The following is a 27,106-nucleotide window of genomic DNA, read 5'->3' on the forward strand; positions in this document are numbered from 1 at the left end:
TTGTCTGTGTTATATCTGTACACCTGCTCTTTGCTCAGTACTGTGACGTCACCTCCCTTGGTTGCGGAATTGTTACCAATCTCCCCTAACGTGACATCAGACGCTATATAGACTCCACTTTCCCTTGTCCGTCAAAAGTCACACTATTCCCCATGTTCAATTCCCCTTGTCCGTAGACAGTTCCAATCCATTGTCCCTATATATTCCTATGTTCAATTTCCCATGTTAAATTCCCCTTGTCCGTAAAGTGTCCCAGGGGGTTTTGTAATGCATTTTCCCATTGTCCGTAAAGTATCCCCATTCACTACTACTGTGCCCATGTACACATGTTAGGCTCAAAGGTACAAATAAGTGCTACACAAGGTTTGGCATATCCAACTTTTAAAGCCTTTTACATCTCCAAATCATGGAAAGCATGCTTAAAACAAAACTATCAATATGTAATACATAAAAACCATTAAATAAGAACAAAAAATACTGTATCCAATTTCAATGGAATATAACGATTTGTTACCTTGTTTACACAGGGACTAATTTCCATGGAACATACATGTACTTGTTACCCTATTTACACTTTACGAGAATTATACCTTTTTTAAAAAATGCACAATTCTCTACTGATTATATAAAAAGCCTCTCCGCCCTCACTCACTATCTAAAGCACACTTTGATACAAGGCTTAAAAGTAGAAAGTAAAAATAAGTTACTAATGACTTGTATACTTTGGCAACCTATTTGCTGACTGACAGAAAATTTATACTGACCAATGAAATGGTTTCATATTAGATAAGCACTTACTGAACAAAATATAAAAGTTATAGACAAGCCTAATACCACCAATATGTGATCAATTAAATAATGATTACTTCTGAAAGTCAGTTAAAATAAAAACTCCCTTTTGGCAGAATAATTGATTAAACAACATTACAATGTAGTATGTTTACTTACTTTTTATCATAAATCTTTATAAATCCTTACAATGTAGTATGTTTACTTACTTTTTATCATAAATCTTTATAAATCCTTACAATGTAGTATGTTTACTTACTTTTGTCATAAATCTTTATAAATCCTTACAATGTAGTATGTTTACTTACTTTTTATCATAAATCTTTATAAATCCTTACAATGTAGTATGTTTACTTACTTTTTATCATAAATCTTTATAAATCCTTACAATGTAGTATGTTTACTTACTTTTTATCATAAATCTTTATAAATCCTAACAATGTAGTATGTTTACTTACTTTTTATCATAAATCTTTATAAATCCTTACAATGTAGTATGTTTACTTACTTTTTATCATAAATCTGTATAAATTCTTACAATGTAGTATGTTTACTTACTTTTTATCATAAATCTTTATAAATCCTTAACATATGTGTTATAAATGTTTTAAGTAATAACTAAGTTTTTATAACTGTTGAAAAAAAAAAAAAATGCTCTCAATTTAACTGCAGGTTTTTTTGTTGAGGAATTTAAAATCACAGTTCAAGTTCCCTGCATATGAAAAGGAAATCTGGTAGTAAATTATGTTTCTCCAAAACTACTTACCCTGTCACATGAAAAGGAAATAAACTCTGTGAACTCTTGAATCAGAAAGATGACAAATCTGTCTTCCCTTCTATATACCACATAGAGAACAGGAATAAGCTCTTAACAGTTACCTCCCCTGATCACCACTAGCTGACTACCAAGCAAACAGATCTTTATCAGTTTCATTGAGTCATACAATGATATTTGTATCTGCCGTGGACTGCTCCGGTGACCTAGTGGCTACATACAATGATATTTGTATCTGCCGTGGACTGCTCCGGTGACCTAGTGGCTACATTATCCACCTCAGATGCGGGAGGTTGCAGGTTTAACCCTGACCAAGTCATACCAAAGACTTATAAAAATGGTGCTAACAGCTGCCTCACTTAACGCTCATTATTAAGAGGTTGGTTTAGGACTGGTCAGCCTGGTGTCAGGATAATGTGATTGGCTGGGACATTATGCTAAATGTCTGCGGCATGATGCCCCAGTGCTAGACATCACTATAAGCTGCCATACTGTAAATTCAGTAGCGATATAACTGAAAAATTGTTAAAGCTACGTTATAAATCCAAATCACAAGCACACACAGCAGTTGCTGTGAGATGTAGGGGGGTTTAGTAGCAATGTGAATGGGTAAGTATACTATGAGAAATATAATTTACTAAACAATTTACTTTTTCTATTTAATACATTAAAGTTGGGAAGATAGGTAATGCATGGGCATTCAATCTCAACCATGTGCATCCTTTGCAGGAAGAATGGCTGAATTCTGAGCTCTGAGATAAAACTCAAAAAGGTTAACTGTGCATGCCACACAGTGAATTCAATTGTCTCAGATCAAAGCACTGCATGGAAACACTAGGCTCACAGAGATAGCTCTAATCTTATGACCTGAAATCTTCACAAGGCATATCTGCTTTTTTTAGATCGAGTTACCTGGGCATACTACCCACTTCAGCTCAAGGGGTTGCATTGTCTTTTCTGGTCTCAGCAAGGGTTATTATCAAACCCACAACTCATCTATGTGCACTTCAAGTATTTGTTGAAAGCATGGACCCAGTCTTAATACTGTATTAATCAAGAAGGAATGAATGACCACTCCTTGGTTGCCTGCTGACAGAACCCTATTCTTAGCTACAAAGCCAGGTTGCCTTATTAGGACCACATAACTATTTGATGCTGAGTATGTTCAGGTCCACTGAAAAGACATGCATCTTGCTAAACCTGCATACTGAAACTTGGGCTATCAGAAAACAATAAAGTTGTGCTGTCTGTGGTTCAACCTTGCCACAGAAAGGTTTATCACAGAATGCCTTCAAAGTGCACAAATCTACTGAAAGATCAATGGATGAACAGACCACTCAGCACATGTGGTCTAGCCCATTCTCAACAGTCAGCTAAGACAATCAGCCTGTCATCCATAGCTGCAAGCACCAGTGCTAAAAGCCCCCCCCTCATCCATTGGTCAGGCGATTTCATCTTTATGCATGCTCTGCATGATTAAGTAAACACTTAGTACAGGTGACGGTCAAATTTCTTGCACCGTGAACATTTCATCATGTTTTACCTGCAAACGAAAATAACAACAAAATCAAAGAAAAGTAACAATCCACAAGTGTTCTCATATAACAACAATAATACTCATCACTAAACAATATATATATGAAGATTGCATGATTAAAACAACCACCAACAAGCACAAATTATGCAGTGTCAGAGCACAAGGTCAGAAAAATCCCACAAAAGTAAACAAAGTGTGAAAAATTCACACAAATATGAATAAAAAACAAGAGTCCCTTTAAGGGACAAATGTTCTGTTGGGTAAAAAGGATTTCCTGGTATTCAACATAGGACTATTTCTTCCTTTCAAGCATCAAGTGTTGAAACAATATCTAATATTCTTCAGCGATAACATGGTTGTTAAATTAGCTTTTTGATACACATACTGGATGCCAGCTGGCACCATTTTTTTATAGGACAAAACTGATATAATCTGAAGTCTTTTGGTGAAAACCCAAGTCATAATAATCATCTAATCTGGGGGAGTAGTGACAACAAGAATTTTAAGATGGTTGTCATGGCAGCCATATTGGATATACAACTAGCACCATTTTCATTTAGGACCAACATGGTATCCTAAGAAGTTTATTCGTGACAACCCCATTCTGATACAGCCATCAAATTTGGAGAGTACTGTTAGATTCCATTCAAGAGGAACAGAAATAACAAGATTTCAATGTGGCTACCATGAGGTCCATATTGGAAGTCAAATAAACATCATTATATTTAAGACCAACTGGACATCATAAGTCTTCTGGTGAAAAAAAACACCATAGCAGTATGACTTTCTGTTCAAGTTGAGTTGTGATAACAAGATTTTTAAGATGGCTGCCATATTGGTTGTTCAATCAGCACCATTTTCCTTTAGGACCAGCTAGATATCATATGAAGCCTTTTAGTGGAAACCTCATGCTGACATGATCATCCATGTATGAATAGTGATGAAATAATTTTCTTGATGGCCACTATGATATCCATATTGGACTTCAAATTGCCATTATTGTTATTCAGCACCAACTTGGCATCATATAAAGTCTCACTAAAAACCCCACGTTTATAGGACCATCCATTCTGGAGGAGCAGTGATAACATGGTTTTAAAGATGGCAACCATACTGGATGTCCGAGCAACACCATTTTCATTTAGCATCAACTAGACCATGGGATGAATGTGTGTGTAAAGTTTCAAGGCAATGATTCATGTAGCTTAGGAGTAGCAATAACAGATGGATGACAACAGATCATCGAGATGGTCAATAGTCTATTTCATAAGATCTAGTGGTAGAGCTGATAAAAAAGATATAATGCAGCAAATAGATTTGTTGTTATACAGACTTTCTGAATGGATGAGCAGAAATAATGCTGATTTTCTTGGTTACTAAGAAATAAATAATGCAGGACTATGCTGCAGCATAAACAGGGATCTTGATGGGCAGACAACTAGCAGTTGTAAGGGGAGGTAATGAATATGAGTTTCTTCCTTGTCTATATGGTATATATATGGTAGAGACATTTTTGTATTTTCAGTGGGCTATAAACATGTTGTAACAAGAGTTTACTTCTAAACATCATCATGAAAGGAGAATGTATTTGATTGAAAAATGTAACTATAAAGTAATCAGCAGTAATCTAGATTTTATGGTATTTTTGACCAATTAAATTACAATTACTTACATTGAACAAATGCCTGATTACCAACTATCTGTGATTAAATAAATACCAGCAATCAATTGATGATAATAACAAAAAACAGCAATTACTGTGGCAGCCATTTTGGATATACAAGTTAATAATTGATAATTATGATTATTGATAACAATTACCCTAAGTATGGTTGTTAAATGAAGCAACATTAGTGCAGGACAATATAAAACTAAGTACATTACATGCCCTCCCCATGTTTAATAGTCAAGCATGTAGGCATTGCTGACTCAAGTGATTACTTACCAATAGGTCATGATGACCTTCACTTTTGGTAAAAGGTCTGTGAAGAAACTATTTTTTTATTATGAGAATCCCATAACTTTGATTGATGTCACATAGATGCCAGAGACGCAGGTGATATTCCTTACTCTAATTGCAACCAATTTACAAAATGTGGTTTGGGAACTTGCACTAGAACAAAAGTTATTTAAAAATCTTTAACAGGCCTCTTTTGCAAACCCTCCACAATCTCTGGTCAGGGTATAAGGTCTAGAACTAAATTTATTATGTGAAAACTATTCTTTTTTCTTTCAGGCACAGTGACCTTCACCTTTCATCTTTTGACCCCAAAATCAAAATGTTGATTTCTTACCCAAACTGTAAATCATTCCAAACTTGGTGACAGTACATGGTCAAGAGATGAAGTTTTGTACAAAAGACATTTTTTCATTTTTCAGCCAGTGACATTGACTTGTAACATTTGACTCCTAAATCAACAGTCTTCTTCCTTATTCCAAGTGCAAACTATCCTCTGAGTTAGTCCATGTTTGTCATGTAAAAATTAAGGTTACTGGGTGGAAACCATTATTTATTTTTTAGAGTGACCTTGACGTTTGACCTTATGAAAACAAAATCAACAGGCTTCTTTGTTACACCAAGTGCAAGGTAACAATGAAGTCTGGTAACTGGCAGTTGATGCAAAACTCAACTTATTGTGCAGAAATGCTAAAAATAATGGATAGAAGTAGAGTCAGATGGACAGATGGATTTCATAACATGCTCTGCCTTTTGGTAGATGCATAAAAATTCAATCACAGTTTCTTACTATCTTCATGTATAAATTCCAAGGCCTGGAAGGAAAATGAGACTTTCCAAAACTACTCCACGTATCTTCAAGCTCATTAAAAGAAAGAGGTATAAAATTTAGTGGCAAAAAATAAAAAATAAAAGTTAGTGTAATATCAGGTTCTTTTAAAACATAATAAAAAAATATTTTGTTCTATGCGGAGTAAATTTGGCAACTATAATTTTTTAAATAGACACTAATCTTGTAACTATTCCATTTTACAAGTGTTCTGTATAAATCTTGTGATGTATTTCTTGGGGTTTACCTTTGTTCTATGTATGTCTGATTCTCATTTCAAAGACTGTGTAATAGTTCAATGAAATATTGCAAAACTTATTTTGAAAAGCATTTTATTATTTTTTTTAAAAAATTACTATTATTATGAAAACACTTAATCTCTTTAGACTACCCAGAGGATGCATAACCACGGTGACCATGCCCTGATAAGCAACCCTGATTCTGACTTGTGGTCTCCAGACAACAATTCCACTATGATTATGTTTCTAATAATAGTTCTGCTTTCTTACAAATTTTCCTTCATCAAATTGTTTATTGATTATATGAAAACAAGATTCTTTTTATTTTTAAATGTTTTTTTTGTGGCAAACTGAAATTAAAACCATTTAACTTGTTATCAAATCGAATCATCCAAACTTTTCACCAGATTGTGATTTATTCTATCAATCTTTGGCAACTGCATTGATTTACCTGTATTAACTAGCAATCTATATATAGGTTGTCTGCCTTTAACATCAGTTACGGACCAAGATAAACTGTCAAATTGGCTACATAGTATTTACCTGCCACAAAGGTAGTTGAAATAACAACGTATCAGGGACAGATTCTCTTTATCTTTTTTGGGCAGCGATAACAAGCAAACGATATAGCTTGATTTTTGAGCTCCCACCCCAATCTCAGTGTGGAATTATCACAAAGTGGAGAAATGGAGAGGGTGAAAAACCCAAACCATATCACCTTCAGCATATGCAACAAATTCTGTCATATCCTGTGTACCTCATTAAAAAAATCTGACAAAATGATATATTTTAGATAATGCATAAATCTGAGAAAGAGGGGTTACACATATGAAAAGAATTGTTATTTATGACCTGACAAGTTTAAATCCAAGCCCTGCATCAAAATAATTGTTATTTATGACCTGACAAGTTTAAATCCATGCCCTGTATCAAAAGATTTAGGTGAAAGCCATTTCATTCGTTTTCTCTTCAGGCACTTCAAAAGACAATCAAAACAGCAAAATACATTTCCTGTCCTGAAAAAGTTGACAGCTTTGATCAATGGTTTTGTTAATTTGGGGAAGTTTTCATCCCAGTGTTTTTCTATATCTTCAGGTGTAGGCAGGTGAAATGTGAAATCAGTCCAATTTCTTGAGACTTTGTACAAAGCTCTCACAATTCGCTCCTTCTCCGACCAGGTTTGTTTAATTTCTCCATCAATATTAAAATGTACCCAGTCTTGTGTGAATGATCCTACTTGAGCACTGTCTCCAAACTCGGGATCTGGCGGTCGTGTGAATTTACAAGTTTGAATTGCAACAAATTCATCTCTAATATAGGAGATATCCTGTGTCCAGGCATGTGAGTGCAATGTGTCCAGTATAAGTATCAGGCGGGAACCGGACTGGGCATTTTTCTGACTCCACCAATCCAGTAAGGTGTCAAGTTTCAGATTCCCATTATCTGAAAAATAGAAGACCTCTAATTGACAAATCAATGAACATTATGCATACAACTGCCAATAATGTGTCTTTCTTAATTTAGGTTTACATAGATTCTTAAGATGTACTGTGGATTTTTATATCTATGCGACAGTCTGCATCATTATTTACCAGTACTGTGGATTGATATATGTATAACAGTCTACATCATTATTTGTCAGAACTGTGGATTGATATATGTATAACAGTCTATATCATTATCTGTCAGTACTGTGGATTGATATATGTATAACAGTCTACATCATTATTTACCAGCACTGTGGATTGATATATGTATAACAGTCTACATCATTATTTACCAGCACTGTGGATTGATATATGTATAACAGTATCCACACCATTATTTGTCAGTACTGTGGACTGATATATGTATAACAGTCTACATCATTATTTACCAGCACTGTGGATTGATATATGTATAACAGTCTACATCATTATTTACCAGCACTGTGGATTGATATATGTATAACAGTATCCACACCATTATTTGTCAGTACTGTGGACTGATATATGTATAACAGTCTACATCATTATTTACCAGCACTGTGGATTGATATATGTATAACAGTCTACATCATTATTTACCAGCACTGTGGATTGATATATGTATAACAGTCTACATCATTATTTGCCATACTGTGGATTGATATATGTATAACAGTCTACATCATTATTTGTCAGTACTGTGGACTGATATATGTATAACAGTATCCACACCATTATTTGCCATACTGTGGATTGATATATGTATAACAGTCTACATCATTATTTACCAGCACTGTGGATTGATATATGTATAACAGTCTACATCATTATTTGTCAGTACTGTGGATTGATATATGTATAACAGGCTACATCATTATTTGTCAGTACTGTGGATTGATATATGTATAACAGTCTACATCATTATTTGTCAGTACTGTGGATTGATATATGTATAACAGGCTACATCATTATTTGTCAGTACTGTGGATTGATATATGTATAACAGTCTACATCATTATTTACCAGCACTGTGGATTGATATATGTATAACAGTATCCACACCATTATTTGTCAGTACTGTGGATTGATATATGTAATAACAGTCTACATCATTATTTGCCATACTGTGGACTGATATATGTATAACAGTCTACATCATTATTTGCCATACTGTGGATTGATATATGTATAACAGTATCCACACCATTATTTGTCAGCACTGTGGATTGATATATGTATAACAGTCTACATCATTATTTGCCATACTGTGGATTGATATATGTAATAACAGTCTACATCATTATTTGTCAGTACTGTGGATTGATATATGTATAACAGTCTACATCATTATTTGTCAGTACTGTGGATTGATATATGTAATAACAGTCTACATCATTATTTGTCAGTATTGTGGATTGATATATGTATAACAGTCTACATCATTATTTGTCAGTACTGTGGATTGATATATGTATAACAGTCTACATCATTATTTGTCAGTACTGTGGATTGATATATGTATAACAGTCTACATCATTATTTGTCAGTACTGTGGATTGATATATGTATAACAGTCTACATCATTATTTGCCAGCACTGTGGATTGATATATGTATAACAGTCTACATCATTATTTGTCAGTACTGTGGATTGATATATGTATAACAGTCTACATCATTATTTGCCATACTGTGGATTGATATATGTATAACAGTCTACATCATTATTTGTCAGTACTGTGGATTGATATATGTATAACAGTCTACATCATTATTTGCCATACTGTGGATTGATATATGTATAACAGTCTACATCATTATTTGCCATACTGTGGACTGATATATGTATAACAGTCTACATCATTATTTGTCAGTACTGTGGATTGATATATGTATAACAGTCTACATCATTATTTGTCAGTACTGTGGATTGATATATGTATAACAGTCTACATCATTATTTGCCATACTGTGGATTGATATATGTATAACAGTCTACATCATTATTTGTCAGTACTGTGGACTGATATATGTATAACAGTCTACATCATTATTTGTCAGTACTGTGGATTGATATATGTATAACAGTCTACATCATTATTTGCCATACTGTGGATTGATATATGTAATAACAGTCTACATCATTATTTGTCAGTACTGTGGATTGATATATGTATAACAGTCTACATCATTATTTGTCAGTACTGTGGATTGATATATGTATAACAGTCTACATCATTATTTGCCATACTGTGGACTGATATATGTATAACAGTCTACATCATTATTTGTCAGTACTGTGGATTGATATATGTATAACAGTCTACATCATTATTTGCCATACTGTGGATTGATATATGTATAACAGTCTACATCATTATTTGTCAGTACTGTGGACTGATATATGTATAACAGTCTACATCATTATTTGCCATACTGTGGATTGATATATGTATAACAGTCTACATCATTATTTGTCAGTACTGTGGATTGATATATGTATAACAGTCTACATCATTATTTGTCAGTACTGTGGATTGATATATGTATAACAGTCTACATCATTATTTGCCAGCACTGTGGATTGATATATGTATAACAGTCTACATCATTATTTGCCATACTGTGGACTGATATATGTAATAACAGTCTACATCATTATTTGCCACACTGTGGATTGATATATGTATAACAGTCTACATCATTATTTGCCATACTGTGGATTGATATATGTATAACAGTCTACATCATTATTTGTCAGTACTGTGGATTGATATATGTATAACAGTCTACATCATTATTTGCCACACTGTGGATTGATATATGTATAACAGTCTACATCATTATTTGTCAGTACTGTGGATTGATATATGTATAACAGTCTACATCATTATTTGCCATACTGTGGACTGATATATGTATAACAGTCTACATCATTATTTGTCAGTACTGTGGATTGATATATGTATAACAGTCTACATCATTATTTGCCACACTGTGGATTGATATATGTATAACAGTCTACATCATTATTTGCCATACTGTGGATTGATATATGTATAACAGTCTACATCATTATTTGTCAGTACTGTGGATTGATATATGTATAACAGTCTACATCATTATTTGTCAGTACTGTGGATTGATATATGTATAACAGTCTACATCATTATTTGCCAGCACTGTGGATTGATATATGTATAACAGTCTACATCATTATTTGCCATACTGTGGATTGATATATGTATAACAGTCTACACCATTATTTGTCAGTACTGTGGATTGATATATGTATAACAGTCTACATCATTATTTGCCATACTGTGGACTGATATATGTATAACAGTCTACATCATTATTTGTCAGTACTGTGGATTGATATATGTATAACAGTCTACATCATTATTTGCCAGCACTGTGGATTGATATATGTATAACAGTCTACATCATTATTTGCCATACTGTGGATTGATATATGTATAACAGTCTACATCATTATTTGCCATACTGTGGACTGATATATGTATAACAGTCTACATCATTATTTGTCAGTACTGTGGATTGATATATGTATAACAGTCTACATCATTATTTGCCAGCACTGTGGATTGATATATGTATAACAGTCTACATCATTATTTGTCATATTTTGGATTGATATATGTATAACAGTCTACATCATTATTTGTCAGTACTGTGGATTGATATATGTATAACAGTCTACATCATTATTTGTCAGTATTGTGGATTGATATATGTATAACAGTCTACATCATTATTTGCCAGCACTGTGGATTGATATATGTATAACAGTCTACATCATTATTTGTCATATTTTGGATTGATATATGTATAACAGTCTACATCATTATTTGCCAGCACTGTGGATTGATATATGTATAACAGTCTACATCATTATTTGCCAGCACTGTGGATTGATATATGTATAACAGTCTACATCATTATTTGCCAGCACTGTGGATTGATATATGTATAACAGTCTACATCATTATTTGTCAGTACTGTGGATTGATATATGTATAACAGTCTACATCATTATTTGCCATACTGTGGATTGATATATGTATAACAGTCTACATCATTATTTGCCATATTTTGGATTGATATATGTATAACAGTCTACATCATTATTTGTCATATTTTGGATTGATATATGTATAACAGTCTACATCATTATTTGTCATATTTTGGATTGATATATGTATAACAGTCTACATCATTATTTGCCAGCACTGTGGATTGATATATGTATAACAGTCTACATCATTATTTGCCAGCACTGTGGATTGATATATGTATAACAGTCTACATCATTATTTGCCAGCACTGTGGATTGATATATGTATAACAGTCTACATCATTATTTGTCAGTACTGTGGATTGATATATGTATAACAGTCTACATCATTATTTGCCATACTGTGGATTGATATATGTATAACAGTCTACATCATTATTTGTCAGTACTGTGGATTGATATATGTATAACAGTCTACATCATTATTTGCCATACTGTGGACTGATATATGTATAACAGTCTACATCACTATTTGCCATACTGTGGATTGATATATGTATAACAGTCTACATCATTATTTGCCATACTGTGGATTGATATATGTATAACAGTCTACATCATTATTTGCCATACTGTGGACTGATATATGTATAACAGTCTACATCATTATTTGCCAGCACTGTGGATTGATATATGTATAACAGTCTACATCATTATTTGCCATACTGTGGATTGATATATGTATAACAGTATCCACACCATTATCTGCCATACTGTGGATTGATATATGTATAACAGTCTACATCATTATTTGTCAGTACTGTGGACTGATATATGTATAACAGAGACTATATCATTATTTGTCAGTACTGTGGATTTATATATGTAGAACACACTGTATTTACCTGTGTACAGGATGCAGGAGACATTATATTACCTGGGTAAAGGCTGCAAGAGGCAATGTATTTATCTGTGTACAGAATGCAAGCAGCGCTATATTTTACTTCTGTACAGGATGCACAAGGCACTTTACTTACCTGTGTTGAAGATGCAATAGGCACTGTATTTTACTTCTGTACAAGATGCAATAGGCACTGTATTTTACTTCTGTACAAGATGCAATAGGCACTGTATTTTACTTCTGTACAAGATGCAATAGGCACTGTATTTTACTTCTGTACAAGATGCAATAGGCACTGTATTTCCCATGTAATGCTAGTCAGTATTTAGCTGTGTTTCAAAATGCAAGAAAAACTGAATTTACCTGTGTATAGGATTTTCAAAAACAACCACTGTATCCACCGGTGAAGAGAATGCAAGAGGCACATTATTTGCCTGTGAATAGAATGCATGCACCCAACTGCATACAGAACAGACCAAGATATGCCATTACATGATGAACCAGCAGATCAGGATCTAATCTGTTCACAATTAACTATGAGCAGCCTGAACACTGTAGACCCTGATATGGTAGCATATTTAACTATCAACATACTGAACAATGTAGACCCTGATATGATGGCACATTTCACTATCAACAGACTGAACAGTGTAGACCCTGACATGATGGCACATTTAAGTATGAGCAGCCTGAACACTGTAGACTATGATATTAAGGCACATTTCACTATCAACAGACTGAACAGTGTAGACCCTGACATGATGGCACATTTAACTATGAGCAGCCTGAACACTGTAGACCCTGATATGGTAGCATATTTAACTATCAATGGTATAGACATTGTAGACCCTGATATGATGGCACACTTAACTATGAGCAGCCTGAACACTTTAGACCCTGATATGGTAGCACATTTAACTATCAATAGATATAACACTGCAGACCCTGATATGATGGCACATTTGTGACTGAAGATCTGGGTCTTTGCTATTCAAAGTTCAATATCATGCATGAGCAAATGAAATTGCCTTTTTCAATATGTTATCATTATCTGAAAATACACAGGCACCTTAATGAAAGATATCAAATGTTACCAAGCAGTTGTCATTCCAGACCCATGACTGGAAAGGTGGAAGTTTAAATCCTGACCAGACCAGGCTGGGTTTGCTGATGTGTTGCTTCTGCATGATATATATAATCATTCATTTGTTGATGTACCATTAAACACCAATCAATCAATCAACCTAATGGTGCCATTAAATACCAATCAATCAATCAACCAACAATAGCATAATATGTATGTTGCATATATCACTGCCTGTCACATTAAAACTAACACAGTATGCATCATCAGCTGCAGGTGCCCAGTGTTGAGATTGCCAAATGTAGCTTTGCCATCACGTCTCAAAAGCAGTCACTTGGTACCTTTACTAGATACAACATGTACATATATCATTACCTGCCAATGCCCAGTCCCCTGAGTCATACACATCCCCACAGTAGTATAACAGGTACGTATCATATCGAGGGCCGTCTGCTGTCTTCCTTTCAAAGAACTGTTTGGTCTTGGATTCCAGATATTCCAGAGACAGACCACTGGATGAGAAGTCACTGCCATAATTCTCTATCATGTTCACCATAAAGAAATTCAGCATTTTGTTGAGGGTGGCAGTTGCTCTGGAACCCATTTCCTGTACTGCATTACTGGAGAGAAGTTTCAGTCCATTGTCAGTTCTGAAACAATAACAGATAGTTTAAAACATGTAAAATGTTATCCAAACTGGGTAATATAGAAAAAACATTTAATGAGATAATGTAGTTTCTGTATGAGTAATTTTGGCAACTGAATATTTTTTCTTTATAGTAAGTCAATCTGCCTGCCTTACCAATGTGATTAAAAGTGATGGACAGACTTAGTTTATTTGATAATTGAAACTTTCTCAGAAGAAAATATGCTTTTCCTCAAATAAATGTGGTATAGGTTGATCATAAAAAAAACACTTTATATTGACATGAGTGCGTTCCATCAGTCAGTGAGAGTTAAAAGTCCAAAGAAAAATTGGATATCTGGCCTATCTCTAATTATATTAATAACTCAACGTAATTCAACCAGATGAAAATAAATCCTATGTATAAAAAAATGAATTCCACTGAAAAATATACCACTATATAGTGGATCCAAAATAACTGCTTATCTGTATAATTTAAATATTTGCATACAATTTCCATGCCCAAATCCTTTTCCTCAAACAATTTGACCACTTGTATGAACACCTGTTATTGCATACCCCACATAGCTTTATTTGCATTACCAAATTTTACATTATTGCTGTTATACAAGTTACACACACTGGTGTGACTGTGATAAAAGCAAACTAATGCAGCAATCATTTATGATAGGATTAGGAATTACTATCTATTTATAAATAAGGACTGCATCATGCAATACACAAAGTACATGTATCTAAGCTGACTTTTTAATAATGCTGAAAATAATGTTACCCAGACTCAAAACAAAATAAGAATGTGGTTTTGTATTTATCACAAACTCTCTATTTTACATTTTCTAAATATATTATTTGCAATACAGTGTGAACAGAATTAAAAGCATATTGTAATTCATAAAAGGTGTGACTAATAATAAGACAAATTTCAGTGAATACACTGAAGTAGTTCCAATCTGGGTGTGATGTAAAAATATGGATTGAACATCTGTATGGGTATGTAACAATAATCAGTGCAAATTTAAATGGATATGTAACACTAATCAGTGCAAATTTAAATGGGTATGTAACAATAACCAGTGCAAATTTAAATGGGTATGTAACAATAATCAGTGCAAGATTAAACAAGTAACAATAATCAGTGCAAGATTAACAAGTAACAATAATCAGTGCAAGATTAAATGGGTATGTAACAATAATTAGTGCAAGATTAACAAGTAACACTAATCTGTACAAGATTAAATGGTTATGTAACAATAATTAGTGCAAGATTAACAAGTAACACTAATCAGTGCAAGATTAACAAGTAACAATAATCAGTACAAGATTAAATGGTTATGTAACAATAATTAGTGCAAGATTAACAAGTAACAATAATCAGTGCAAGATTAACAAGTAACAATAATCAGTGCAAGATTAACAAGTAACAATAATCAGTACAAGATTAAACAAGTAACAATAATCAGTGCAAGATTAAATAGGTATGTAACAATAATCAGTGCAAGATTAAATGGGTATGTAACAATAATCAGTGCAAGATTAACAAGCAACAATAATCAGTGCAAGATTAAACAAGTAACAATAATCAGTGCAAGATTAAATAGGTATGTAACAATAATCAGTGCAAGATTAAATAGGTATGTAACAATAATTAGTGCAAGATTAACAAGTAACACTAATCAGTGCAAGATTAGATGGGTATGTAACAATAATCAGTGCAAGGTTAACAAGTAACAATAATCAGTACAAGATTAGATGGGTATGTAACAATAATCAGTGCAAATTTAAATGGGTATGTAACAATAATCAGTGCAAGATTAACAAGCAACAATAATCAGTGCAAGATTAAACAAGTAACAATAATCAGTGCAAGATTAAATAGGTATGTAACAATAATCAGTGCAAGATTAAATGGGTATGTAACAATAATCAGTGCAAGGTTAAACGTGTAACAATAATCAGTGCAAGATTAAATGGGTATGTAACAATAATCAGTGCAAGGTTAAATGTGTAACAATAATCAGTGCAACATTAAATGGGTATGTAACAATAATCAGTAAAAGATTAAATGGCTAATTGTAACAATAATCAGTTTAAGATTATAATTAGTATGTAACAATAATCTGTACACAAGATTAAATAGATATGTAGCAGTAATCAGTTCAAGATTAAGTGAGTCTATAACAATAAACGGTGCAAGATCATGGAGTTTTCCAGAATTAGCTACAGCTTGTTAGAAGAGTGACTAGGAGGTACATGTATATCGATACACCGAGACAATGAGCTGTTACTGCATCCTACTCTAGTCTCAAAGAAAACCATTCATATTTTTTCTTCTGATTTTAGAGACTGGCTAACCAGCGAAGAATATTACAGTCCACAGAAAGCAGTAGCAATGCCTAAACAGAAAATAAAATATTTATTGGGTTCAGCTTCTTGACTTTTGCATGGATGACAAGGCCAACATTGGATGGTTCTGGAGAGGTCACTTTCACTACAAATTCCAGTCAAATCATTCAAAAATAAATATTTCCAGAAAAAATGCAAAAATAAGATGGGTTGACTTTTTATATGTTGTGTCCAAATCTGTGCCAAGCATAAGTAAATAATCTTGGTAAATGCACTGGATTTCATCAAAAACATAGAAAAATCCAGGAAATATATAAGAAACTTAATTAGCATAATGATAATTGTAAGAGATTCCATTTGTAAATTTCCTGTGAGATGGACTTTAGGCACTTTACTATTTAAATACATGTGTTATTTTAAGAAGCTGACTTGTACATTCTTGCTTATAATGGATGTACTGAATGCTTTACACTCAGTCACCTCATATACTGGTTCTGGATAGTTTACATTTTATTTTCAACAACAGGTTTAAAGTTTAATAAATGACCAAAGTCTTTTAAATACTGTATATCATATGTCATAATTATATGCCAATTAGTACATACTATTGTCTTTATAGGAAAGTCTTGGTCAAGCAGCAACACTTGCATGTGCAAACAGCTTGGTTTACTTTTATGCTTTGTATACATTCTCAAAATCAGTAAGAATGTAAAAATATGCATGCGCATGTCAGTGATGCAGTAACTACTCATTCTAATTCAAGTTTATACTTCCACATCTCTGCTTGAGATGATTGTTCAGTACGACATTTCTCTTAATTCTGTTCTTAAAATAGGGATAATGTTCACTGAAATTGGTTTTGCTAGGAAAAAGCCGAAGTTGACAAGAATTGTTTGCTTAAGTTGCTAAAAAATTCTTTAAACATTATTTACCTTTAAAATAATGTTCATTAACTGGGTCTGCATTAAAAAGACATCAGCTGTAAGTCGAACAGCATATCAACAAGAAAGGTTGAACTCCCAATCATTTTGATTACATAGTTTCAGGAGTTTTTTTTACATATACTGTGTACACATTTAAAATATTTGTAAACATTGCATCCCTCAGTTTTACTGTTTCTATTCATTTACCTTTGTGGTTAATTTATATTTTCACTTGTCAAAAATGTACTATATATATAGATATAACCCTGTTCAAAATATATACACATTAGTAATTATTATGTATGACTTTGTTCCATATCAGTTTCATTGGATGACATAATTTTACTCTCTGATATCATGATGTCACTATGAACACACATATTACAGTAAAAGCTGTCTTCCCAACGCAAGTAGTCTCTCAAGACAATCTGTTACAAAAGAGTTTTCTTGAACTATTTCACAATATAACAACTAGAATGGGGCATTATTAATTAAGCTAGTCCTAAATGACAGGTGGTCTTACAAAAAGTAGTCTCTCAGGGCAGGTTTAACAGTATGTAATTATAGAGCTAATGTCGATTTTGGTCAAAATGAATAATACAATTTTGTGAAGTTTTCAAGTCTTTTTAAATTCATTTTAAGAGTAAAATTTGATCCCAAAATGAAATATCATGCATTCTTGTTGGGTTTGTATTTTAAAGATTAGTATGTTGACCAAATGTCAGTTTGGCTTCTGGGATCGGTACTGGAAAATATTTGTGTGGTAGATTTGTTTTGGCAGTGGCATGTTGGCCAACATACCTGAATTTACAAATCGTTTCTTAAGTATAAATTCACTAATGAATATATTATATACTTTAAACTAAATATAGACATAACATTAATATTTTGTGACCATCATTGGGACATAAACCAAAACATAATCTTTATGTTAAAAAATGAAATTTTTCACCTTCAAAGTAATTTATTGGAAAAATTCCATCATAAATTCTCAAGAAATCAATTCCATTTATGCTTACATTTTTATATCACATACTGGTGAAGGCATCAAAGGAATGGTTCTGCCATGTTGCTGGTGTTTTTTTCTTTATCTTCATGGCAACAAAAACAGTATGCATTTTATTTCTATCAATAACGCATCTTAATTTCTTTAAGAAATTATGTGTTTCTGTTAGCTAATTGCATTTAATGGCTTCTCAGCACAAAAAGGCCATAAGGTGCTTAAATGTCTTATTTTGCTTTGAAGAGCATGAATCAGAACCATGGTTCCTAGTATGAAGTCAACTCAGTACTGTATATACATCTGTGTTTTCCATCCAAACATCTACCAATGTTTGTGATTCATTTTCTTGTTTCTGAGACTTCAATTAATAATCACGTTTTTCTCTATTTCATGCAACAACTGCTACACTGCCTAAAACAGCATTGCAATTAACTTTTTCTAAAATGTGGGTCTCTGTTACCCTGATCCATATGGACCTCATTCAATTTCCTATGTGGGTCTCTGTTGCCTTGATCCATATGGACCTCATTCAATTTCCTATGTGGGTCTCTGTTACCCTGATCTATATGGACCTCCATCAATTTCCTATGTGGGTCTCTGTTACCCTGATAAGTATGGACCTCATTCAATTTTCTATGTGGGTCTCTGTTACCCTGATCTGTATGGACCTCATTCAATTTTCTATGTGGGTCTCTGTTACCCTGATCTGTATGGACCTCATTCAATTTCCTATGTGGGTCTCTGTTATTTAATAAATACTGCACATATATGAAGTTGAATTTTTGATTTATAAAAACAAAACAACAACAAAGAGTACAACAAATGTTAAAGATATACGAGAATGTCAATTATTCTCTCGGTTGTTTATTAAAAATCATTCTCTTCATCAGGTTCCAGTTGTACATTACCTGAATTTGTTTGCATCAGACCAGGATTACAACTGCAATTTTTTTGTATCAGTATAAGAACTTCAGAAGTCTGAATTCCTTCAGGAGTCTGAATTCCTTCAGAAGTCTGAATTCCTTCAGGACAAAAAGTCTCAGTCTTGATGTGATTTCAGCCAAATTACATGTTGCAAACTATTTACATCATTAATCTGGCATTTATGATTTTCCAATCCCTTCCAATAAATAACTAGTACATTTTTAACAGAAACTGCAGATCAGGTGGCTGCCATTTCACTCTCATTTATTTAGACTTTCAGTCCAGGGAACTACCATATATGTTCATTTATGCATCAGGTCCAATTGCAAACAATGTAAATCAATTCTCCTGTTACATAGTGTTGTCTGATTCTACTGATTGTTGTTAACAAACTGCATACAAAGATCTGCTAGTGCATTATGCAACAATAGATCTGGGTTTATGAAGCTAGCAAAAGGACCCAACTTATAAGCAATGATATATGGTTGTTACTTAATGTGTAGATAAATTATTTTGTTTTCATTTCAATCTGAATAATTGACATTTTTTGTTTTCACTTTCAAAATGATCATACACTGCTGCCATCTTATGTATACAATCTACTGTCACTATAATAATTATTTTGTTTACAGTTCAATCTGATTAATTGACATTTTTTGTTTTCACTTTCAAAATGATCATACACTGCTGCCATCTTATGTATACAATCTACTGTCACTATGATAATTATTTTGTTTACAGTTCAATCTGATTAATTGACATTTTTTGTTTTCACTTTCAAAATGATCATACACTGCTGCCATCTTATGTATACAATCTACTGTCACTATAATAATTATTTTGTTTACAGTTCAATCTGATTAATTGACATTTTTTGTTTTCACTTTCAAAATGATCATACACTGCTGCCATTTTAGATATAAAATCTGCTGTCACTATAATCATAGTGGCTAATTGTTGGTGCTACTTCGCTACAATGATCTGATCGTAAAACATGAGATGGCAAATCTTGATCTGTTTTGTTTACAAACCAGCCAAATTCAGAAGTGTACATGATGCTGGCTTGCAGTGCATGCAGTGAGTAACTACTAGATATAATGCAAGACAACTCATTGATTTCCAATTTCACTAGCATACAAAAGTTGCCTCCCTTGTATGATACTTACACCTCCCCATTTCCTTGCCATGCAGTAGAACTATGGAGATAGGGACAAAGACTTGGATTAGTAGTAACAAGAAATACAATAAATCATGAAGTACATGCAAATGGATTTATTCTCTCAGAAACTTGATTCTGATGATAATCAATGAAGTTCAATTTACTGGCTAATGATATATGCAGATTGAAGACTATTAAATTGCAAGAATGACAGAAGTGTGTATCATAAACACAAACTCTTTTCTCTCAATGTGCATTGGACTCTCAATCAGATGTACTGTAGCTTCTCACTGTACAATATAAAACTGTAGAGCTCTCTCTAAGATCTGAGGTAGAAGTCTTGAGCACTAAACTGAGCACAAAATTAACCTTGTGCTCAAACAGGATCATGACTATGGGGTTGACTGACCTCAGAAGAATAAAACTCACACCCAAGCACTCAATCTGAAATGTTGAGTCTTTACTTTTGATAGTTAGAATGAGTGGACTTTAAGAATGTCCTCAACTTGTGTCCCTGTTCTAGAATGTTTAACAAGGCCAAGGTTCATGCACTTTTCCAAGCAACATATATATTTCTTGCTAGGTTATAGTCTAAACTCAAGTTCCATGCTGCTCTGAATGACCTCATTACATGCAAAAACAGATCCTTTTTATTAATAATCTTACATTTGTAGCATCTAGATTTAAAACTGACCATCTCATGGTGGAATATTTTCTTGTATTCCCATTAATAAACTTAGCAAAACAACAAAGGAGAAGCTTCCATTTCAAAACACAAATTACACAGATGATTTCTTCTGTATTATTATATGATACTTTAATATGTTACTTTCACAAGACATTTCATCATAACACTTACCCAGCGTAACTTATTAATATTTTATGTAAACGCATATTGTCTGGTGAAGCATGGGCCAAACACTACATAATTAACAGTCATCTCAGGCCATTCCATCACAGGACCAAAGGGGATTATGGGTTTTACTTGAAAGAGTTTACAATGTGGCAGGTCATATCTAGTGGGCACTACGGAATGATTTTAAGCTTACCTTTTTCCAAGAACTGGAGTGATAAGAGCATATCCAATACAGGTCCCTCCCAGGAAGTCTCCAAGCTCCCAAAAGAGACTCAGGGTTACACACTCCAGTGGAAGCACAATCAGAATGAGGCTCAGGCTGTATGTAGTCCGAGTCTCCCAGCCGATTCCTGCCAGAATTATTGTTGAGGCCAATGAAAGACAGATTATTCTTTGAGACACAAGGCTGAAGTGACGCACACCTTTAGAAGCCATGATTCTATTCATGCTCCTCCTTTCATCAGAAATACCGTTATATGTCATATTACACTCTGTTACCTTGCTCATCAGTTTCCATGTGGTTAAGAAGTATACAAGATGAAGACACAGCCAAATTATTGCAAATACGATGTAAATAGGTACTACAACAAACCATTCCTTATGATTAGCTGATAACCGCCCAATAATAGCCCCAGTTGCTAAATTCACAAGAAACATACAAATAATCACAGCATGTCTTATAAACTTTGATTTTTGGAAAAAAGCTTGCCATCTCTCAAGTGTCGACAGATTATTAAAATAAAGATCAATGACTGGCTCGAATGCATGACGTCCACTGAAACATGCCAGGCAGTACATATTCAAAGTGAAAGGGAGATTGGTGAAAAATGTAAGGGCAGTGATGAGAGATAAGATGACTAAGCAAACCAGACCTAATACTGATTTTAGTCTAATTGAAACTAGAGTGAAAACAAAGGCAATGACTAACAATGTAATTGAAATTGCTTCCACACCAGTTACAAGACTAGCTATTATAAAACCCAGGCTTTCCAGACTCTCATTGCTGGAGAAAATTGTGGGTTCAAATTTTTTCAGATGTAGCAACCTTTCCACAAGATTCCACAACCAGCTGAAGCAAATGCTGCTTATCAGTAGAATGTTCATCACCTCCTGAAGCGACTCATACTTCTGTAATTCCTGTTCCATGAATGTAATAACACCCAGAATGCATCCCAACCAGATGTGCAATAATGCCCTGCCAATACCCTCAAAGTTGAAGTAATACCGCAAAGCACAGGAGGTCACAAACACGACAAGTCCAAGGAAAGCAATGGCCAAAATGACATTCTCCTGAGTTGACATCCATACAATATAAAGCCCTAGCCCAAGGGCAACAGTAAGTATCACACTGGACAAGTACCCCAGGTACACAATAGTAAATTGGATCTGAATATCTTTGATCTTCATATTTCTGTGCGTAATGAAAAGCAAAGAACGGTCCAAAATGTAATGGAGGGTTGAGAGGATCCTTGATAGTTGGAATAACATCAGGCCTCAATGCATGGTGACTGGCAATTGTATAATCAAGCCTTTATCTGAAATAGATAGACAGGTAAAAGTAATTATGCATACATTTTGACATACTATATATACCTGCTTATACGTGGAGTCAAACTCCAAACAACAAAGATCCTAATGTGCCATAGCATAATGCACCTCCAGATCAGGGTCTATTTTGCTTGTTCTACTGATCATTCCTAACGAACTGAAGACCCAGATCTGCCAGCACATTATGCAATGGTAGATCTGGGTCTGTGCAGTTTGCAGTTGGATTCATCTTATAAGAGAGTATATACATTGCCTGTCAGTAGGAGGAATCTAATGAATTAAGATAATGAAACAAATAAATCAAAAAATTTTCAAAGTAATTCTACTTGAAAACAAACAAATTTATAGTATAACTGTGTACCAACTTCATCTTCAGTGTTACTGTGTGCCCTGAACTTCTTATGCATTTTGTGTTTTACTTACAATATAAAAAGGCAAGAAACAAGACACACCAAACTTTTATTAGTGTTTCTCATCAACTATAAATTTAAGTTTTGTCCCATTGTTAGCCTGTGATGTGGCTAACAGAATATTCTGTTAGCCTGTGATGTGGCTAAAAGAATATTCTCTAGGTGTGAGAGTAAGCAGGCAAATTCTAACCCAAGGTTACAACATATGTACTAGATATGAGGTTTGCCAAGTCACTTGCATAAATCTCAATTATTCCCTACAGGTCTGATTTCCCCATTCCTCCTCAAACACTGGCAGAGAAAGATATTTTCTTGCCCATATAAGCTCTTTTGTTATTTCATAGTTTTATATATGATGCAAGGAATGTGTAAATCAACCCTAGGGGCTACAAGAATGCTGGGTATGGGCCACCCCTAGGTGCTACAAGAATGCTGGGTATGGGCCACAAAATATGTTGAATTTATGTAGAACAGTGAACTTTTACAAGATATCTTCATTCTTTCTAAGAATAGTTATTAAAAACAAATACTTATTACTGACCCCCAAAAAGGAAAAAACAAATGAAAGTCTGAAAGCTTGTATTGTATATTAAAATGCATAAGTCGCAGGGCAAATGAATTAGCATGACTATCAGATTCTTTTCCTTGCTGCTGTATGGATTTTGAAATCTCCCTGACCCTCTTTGAATGTAATATGATGTACAAATAATAGAATCCAAATGACGTACTGGCTGGGGATAGGAAAATAATAAGATTTTGAAGACAGTGGCCATAATGGTTGTCCAGTGTTGTACACTAATAAATTATTAAAGTAATAAATTATGTAATTGATTACCTGAAATACAAAATTGTAAATTTAATCAATTTCTATTTTTAAAAAAGTAATCAGTAACTGTAATTGATTCAAAATTCTGGAAAAGTAATGCAAAGTATTAACTACTTGTAAATTACAATTACTGATTGTCATGAGTTACAATTAGCAGCTTACAACAGTACAATTATAATAACTGAGAATAACAGATATAAAACCGGTAGTTTCTCCTGGGTCGGTGGTTCTTTCTCGGGTTTTCCCGGGTTCTTTCTCCGGTTCTTCCTCCACCATTAATACTGGCCACCATGTATAGCATATCTTGTGGTGAAAAATGGCATTAAACCCCATTACAACAACAACAGAGTTAAAAAAAGAACTTTACAAATTTTCTGAAATTGGTTTCAAAATGTTGTATAAAATGTATTTCATTGAACTCTTAGTGTGATGAGTATTGTGCTGTGCAAAAAGCGAATTAACCAGTGAGAACTGTCAGTTGTGACAGACTGAATTAACCAATGAGAACTGTCAGTTGTGACAGACTGAATTAACCAATGAGAACTGTCAGTTGTTACAGACTGAATTAACCAATGAAAACTGAGTTGTGGCATACTGAATTCACCAATGAAAACTGTGAGTTGTGAAAGACTGAACAGAAGTGTAATGTAATTGTACTCTAATTACCCGGATTAAAACAAAAAAAAAAATTTAAATGATGATTTCAGTGTGACAGAGTAACTGTAATTGTAATCAACTACTACAATTTTTATAGTAATTGTAATTTGAGTTCATTACCTTTACAAATGTGGCTGTACAAGTGGCAACATTTTCATTTAGGGCCAGCTAGATATCATATCAAGTTTTCTGGAAGAAAAAAAACCCCCATGGTAACATGAATTTCCATTCATGGTGGCCAAATTGGATGTAAGAGTGGCACCATTTTCATTTAGGACCAACTGATCATCATAAGAAGTCTTGTAATAAAAACCCCATGTTGACATAAAGAATAATCATAACTAGATTTTCATCGTGCAGTGGCCCTGTTGAATGTACACCATTTTGATTAAGGACCAACTAGTTCAACATAATGTACATGCATAAAATTTCATGGCTCCAAGTCCTTCAGGATGTGCACCAATAAATGTAAAACTGCCCTTCTCTAATTGGTCCAAGGGTTGGCAAAATACCATCTCTATGTGACTATCAGATTATCAGGATGATTATTGTACTGGTCTGCAACCTGTTATATCATCGATTTTATAATGGCCTTGATCAAATGCCAAAGCAACTGACCCTTTTGCTAGCTTGTGACCGACAAAGACCATTGAACGATCAGCATCACCTCTATATATAAATGAAAATTCTGTGCAGAAACCATTGTTCTTTAGTTGCAGTGACCTTGATCTTTGAACTTTTGATCCAAAAATCTAAAGGCTTGTTCAATGTTCCATGTGCAAGCCATCCACAAAGTTAAGTCTAAGTCTGTTATGCAGAACCAATCTTGTATAGCAACCACTTTATAGCGGTGACTTTGAGCCTCAACCACCTTTGACCCTGAAACCAATAGGTTTCCTCCTTATCTTAAATTCAAGCTACAGTAAATTAGTGTATAAATTTAAATAGGAAACACATACAGACAGACAGATGTCATAATGTGATAAAAATGCAAAATCCAATATTTGATATAAACTGCAATCTTTTTGAAAAGTCCAAGGCCTTCTTGGCTGCAACACCATCACAAGATCATTCCAGGACAAATGGCTGCATTCATTATTCACCTCTTACGACATACAGCAAGTACATCAGGTCTGTTCTGCATCCCAAGGAAATATTAAAGATTCAACAAGCTACTGCTTGTAATATACAACAGGTCCACAGTAAAGACTGATTGACACAGACCTTGGACTACCACAATTTTTAGGCCTCAAAATTAACTAAAAAGAAGTGAAATGAACTCTACAACACCAAAATTGAATCAAAACAAAGGATATTCTGATTTTTGGATAATATTAAATAACTATTAAAAAATAAAATTCCTTGTGCAGTTTAAGGGATGCTCAAGCAATAATCTAAATAGAATGACTCCATTCCCAATTTATTGCAGCCGACATGCAGGGGTCATGCAACCAGGTCAAGTGAACAACCAAGTCACTTAAAAATCTAAACTTCACCTTCTTCTGTTATGAAAGTGAAAATGCCTTTGCCTGTGATGTTTTAGATGCATATTGAAAGACCATAGTTTAAGACTTATGAAAATTATTCTTCTTTCAGCGCTGTTGCAAATATGTTCCAAATAAATAAACAGGGATGTGTCCACTATTTTCAAAACAAAGACCTTGGAATCCATGGAACTGAGAATAACTAAATGTAAAAAAGTCAAGGTGGGAAAGGGTTTTTTTCCACACTGAAACCTCCCCAAGACAAAGGGAATTTAATCTGAGACTATCATATATCTTACATATCCTCCTCAAACTTACACACATACAATGTTTGGTAAAGAATATTAAAAATATTTAACCCTACATTTGCCGATGGCCGATGTGAAAGAAAGTGGAAGAAATAAAAACATGTCCAGTGAAGATGTCATAAACCTGAGAAAGTCAAGATCAATTCTACCTGAATGGCATTACTCATTTCAACAGTGCTGTGGATGCTCTTGTATTATTTAGTTATTATAGTTTATAATGAGTGGGAGAAACTGCATTGATGGATACCTGAAGAATAATGATTTTATTTCTATGTATTTTCTCACTTAACCCCTTATGCTGGGCATGAAATTAGATTTCTTTTTTTTCAACCCAAAGAAACATCATAATCCTGCCGAAATTTCACTTATCATGCAAAAAATCAAATGGAAGTTAATTCAATTTC

General features: G+C 33.7%; 1 protein-coding gene across 2 annotated transcripts in view; it reads right to left on the reverse strand.

Annotated features, from left to right (window-relative positions):
• Positions 1-364: 364 nt before the first annotated feature.
• Positions 365-27,106, reverse strand: part of LOC149787574 (transmembrane protein 168-like) — a 29,306-nt gene continuing 2,564 nt past the window's right edge. Inside the window, exons 2-5 of one of the 2 annotated variants that reach the window (XM_089973736.1) lie at positions 21,663-23,004; positions 20,621-20,650; positions 13,991-14,265; positions 365-7,569 (exon numbers count right to left, since the gene is read on the reverse strand). In XM_089973736.1, coding sequence (XP_089829862.1) covers positions 7,022-7,569; positions 13,991-14,265; positions 20,621-20,650; positions 21,663-22,957 — 2,148 coding nt within the window. In that variant the 5' untranslated portion in view covers positions 22,958-23,004 and the 3' untranslated portion in view covers positions 365-7,021. The remainder of the gene's footprint in view (positions 7,570-13,990; positions 14,266-20,620; positions 20,651-21,662; positions 23,005-27,106) is intronic. The other variant, XM_089973737.1, reaches the window with a different exon arrangement.

This window comes from Sinohyriopsis cumingii, chromosome 11 (genome assembly GCF_028554795.1).
Source record: "Sinohyriopsis cumingii isolate HCF-2022 chromosome 11, ASM2855479v2, whole genome shotgun sequence".
Lineage (NCBI taxonomy): Eukaryota > Metazoa > Mollusca > Bivalvia > Unionida > Unionidae > Sinohyriopsis > Sinohyriopsis cumingii.